This window comes from Homalodisca vitripennis, unplaced genomic scaffold (genome assembly GCF_021130785.1).
Source record: "Homalodisca vitripennis isolate AUS2020 unplaced genomic scaffold, UT_GWSS_2.1 ScUCBcl_7083;HRSCAF=14601, whole genome shotgun sequence".
Lineage (NCBI taxonomy): Eukaryota > Metazoa > Arthropoda > Insecta > Hemiptera > Cicadellidae > Homalodisca > Homalodisca vitripennis.
In genome coordinates, this window is record NW_025783197.1 from 31,667 (window position 1) to 34,757 (window position 3,091).

At 34.6% G+C, this 3,091-nt stretch overlaps 1 protein-coding gene across 1 annotated transcript; it reads right to left on the bottom strand.

Annotated features, from left to right (window-relative positions):
• Positions 1 to 2,346: 2,346 nt before the first annotated feature.
• On the bottom strand, positions 2,347 to 2,745 carry LOC124374046 (nucleolar protein 58-like). The gene has a single exon (XM_046832346.1). The coding sequence runs from the start codon at positions 2,743 to 2,745 to the stop codon at positions 2,347 to 2,349; it is 399 nt and encodes a 132-aa protein (XP_046688302.1).
• Between the last annotated feature and the right edge of the window lie 346 nt (positions 2,746 to 3,091).

Sequence of the window (3,091 nt, forward strand, 5' to 3'; positions counted from 1 at the left end):
GTATTTTATCCTTACTGTTGAGGGCCATCCTTAGTCAACAAATATTACACAAAAGATGGCAGTGCTAGTAATGCACATGCGCAGGTGAATGCAGGGACGGAGCTATGTCGTGATTGGCTGCAGCTAAAGCAGTCGCCGTTGAATATGACACGGGCTGCCAGATAAATATTAATCTAATGTTGCCTTATTTATAGGAGTAGTTCTTTATTGATTAATTGTTTATGTACCATATATTATCGTATACAATATTTGAAAGTACGTTTCTGTTGAGTTATACTACACTTCTGTTTTTGTAACTATGTTTCTTATATCCCTAATTTTACAAATTCAGGCGTGTAGTATACCTAAATTTTTACTTGAACTCAAGTATATATTAAACATTTGAACTATTATATAGCTTTTCACTTTATTTCAAACGATGTTAAAAGGATTAAATTCTGGAAATACTTCCTTCGTTCCTCTAGAAAAACCCATCGTAATTCACCATAAGTAAACAATTTAAAAAAGTTGTAATTTAAGCTGTAAACAGTCTACTACATTGTTCTGACTTACTTCGCTTGATTAATTTCAAAACTCTCTCCTCTACTCGCTCCACTGATCTTTTTGTCAGGCAGCATCACCGAACAAACTATGCCGCAGGCAGCACAAGGGCACGCCTCCAGAGAATGGCAAATGGCATATCTGCGAGTATGGACTACTTCAGATATAATGTGGGCTCGTTCAAATGGAAGGTGATGCATCTTTAACATTCTCATCAACAGTTCGCTGTTGTGGTGAAGTGCATTTGGTGCTTTGGAAGGCGCCTTTAGGGGGCTAAACAATCCAAGTGCAGTCATTCAGTATCTGGATTGGTGTCTTTTAAGTGCCATATATTTGGTTTGTTTGGTGCCAATTTTCCTTTCAGAGAGCATTCCTTTGTCTAAATTATTTTGGTATTTATTATAAATTTTGTATCATGTTTATTTTCTGTCTTTCTTATTTATTGTAGTCTGCTGCTTGTTGTTGCTGCTTGTGTGTAATCTTTGCATTGTTTGTCACCTACTTTTGCTTGTTATTCATGTTATAGTTTATCATTGTTACTCTGTTACTGCATATATTTGATTGCTAATTATCTTATTATCTTTATATTTAGACCTAGTACGGTTATCACACATTGCTGTTAAATCATTAGTAATACAATGGCATGGTACAGTCTTTTTGTTGTGGTTTTTATTTATATTATTATAAAATATTATTTTTATTTATATATTAGAAAAAAAACGTTTATTTGAAATAACTCAAGCTAACTATTTACGTAAGCTATTACGTAAACTTGTAAATGTCCATTAGAATAAAACAAATAAATCAGTTGTTAAACCAAAACTAACAACAAACATGTCAGATAATATACCTGATTAGTTACGGTTTAGACAATCACCCTATGGCTCTAACACTTTTAACTTTGGTATCAGGGTAAATTTCTCTATCATGGTAAACTAATGCTATCCAAAAAGTTACAGACCGGACAGGACGTAGCATCACGAAATTGTCTTACAAATAATTGGTTTTTTGGTGGTTTAGGTTGAAAAGATTAATGTTATTGTAAGACCATTAAGATGACTTGTTTTTAATATTCCAATATTCAAATATTGACGCCCTTCATTTTAACATAAATATTGTCTGTTCAGACAAAATCTACAAATAACAAGCACGCATAATGTGATCAACTTTTAAAGCTGTTACAATTGGTCTCATAAAATCAGTTAGCCTACCAAAAAATGCTAATTTCCTGCCTTAGTACTCTAAAAGTATTTATAGTACGTCATGATTTATCACTGAATGTTATTGTTGGTGACATATATTCTGTTAGTTAAATTACTTTTGTTTTATTTTGAACAAGAAGTTGAGAAATCCCTCATTGTACTTAGTCCTAAAAGGACCTTTGAGGTCATTACGATGTGACAGGATATTAAGGATAGGTAAGGTAAAGAGTAGAAGCCGCCTCATCGTGAGGAACATTAGGAAGATTGATAGCATTATATCTCATTTATGTCACTTGGGAAAAGTGGAGTCCACCCATGTACCACCCTCTCCAGTCCAAAACAGGCAAGGGTAGCAAGGCGTTATATTTTAGGCTAGTAACTGCCTCACTTAGGGAGCTACATACACCAATAGCAATCTTCCGCACTAGATTAGACCTATCGTCTATCCTTGTAACCCAATATATAGACATTTGCATTTAGTACTTAATGTGCCCCGTTTAGGTACAGGTTAAATATAAAAAATATGTAAACCTACCTGGGGATAGTCAAGTTGTAAAACACAATAATCCTAAAAAATTTTATTGTAACATTTTATATCACAATATCAGCTATGATTTCTGAGCCTTTCCTTTGATTTTCGGCTGGAAGTGGATCGCGTATTTTCCACGTTACGTTGTTGAGATGAAGTTGACGGAGAACGACGACCAATGCTAGAAGCGCGAGAAGCTACAGATATGTTATCTTCAGACCGCCTGTCAAGTTTGGCTTCAGACTTCGGGGTTTTCTTTTCCTCCCTCTTATTTTGCTCGACTTTTCTCTTTTTGGAGGATTTATTTTTTATTTCTTCCTCTTCCTCATCTGCAGAATAGCTATCCTTTTTACTTTTCGCATCATCAGACTTTGGAGTCTTCTTGTTATTTTTTCTTATTCGATGCTTCACCTTTTCTTTTTTTAGATTCTTTCTTCTTAACTTCTTGATCCTCTTCGTCTGTATTATTGTCATCCTTCTGACTTTTTTCATCATCATCAGAATCCTGATCACGGCTCTTATCCTTTCGACTTTGATTCGAACCTTTACGACCGTTACTCCGTGAATTTTCATCACTTCCGCTTGACTTTCCTCCTGTTAGCTTTTGCCATATTTCTTTTAACTTCTTCCGTATTGAATCTGCTACTTCTGGGGCGAATATGGCAAGTAACACATAAGCAAGTAAAAGCAACAGGGATTATAAATATCAAAATTCTCAGCAAATTGCCCCAAAATGATGACTTTTTCTGCTGCAACATAAAAACTGGATACTTGAATATTTGTATAACTGAAAAACTGTAAATTACATCGAAAGTAGAAG

Excerpts from the sequence above, each read along its gene's own strand:
- LOC124374046 (XM_046832346.1), bottom strand. The coding sequence starts at position 2,745 with ATGACAATAATACAGACGAAGAGGATCAAGAAGTTAAGAAGAAAGAAT.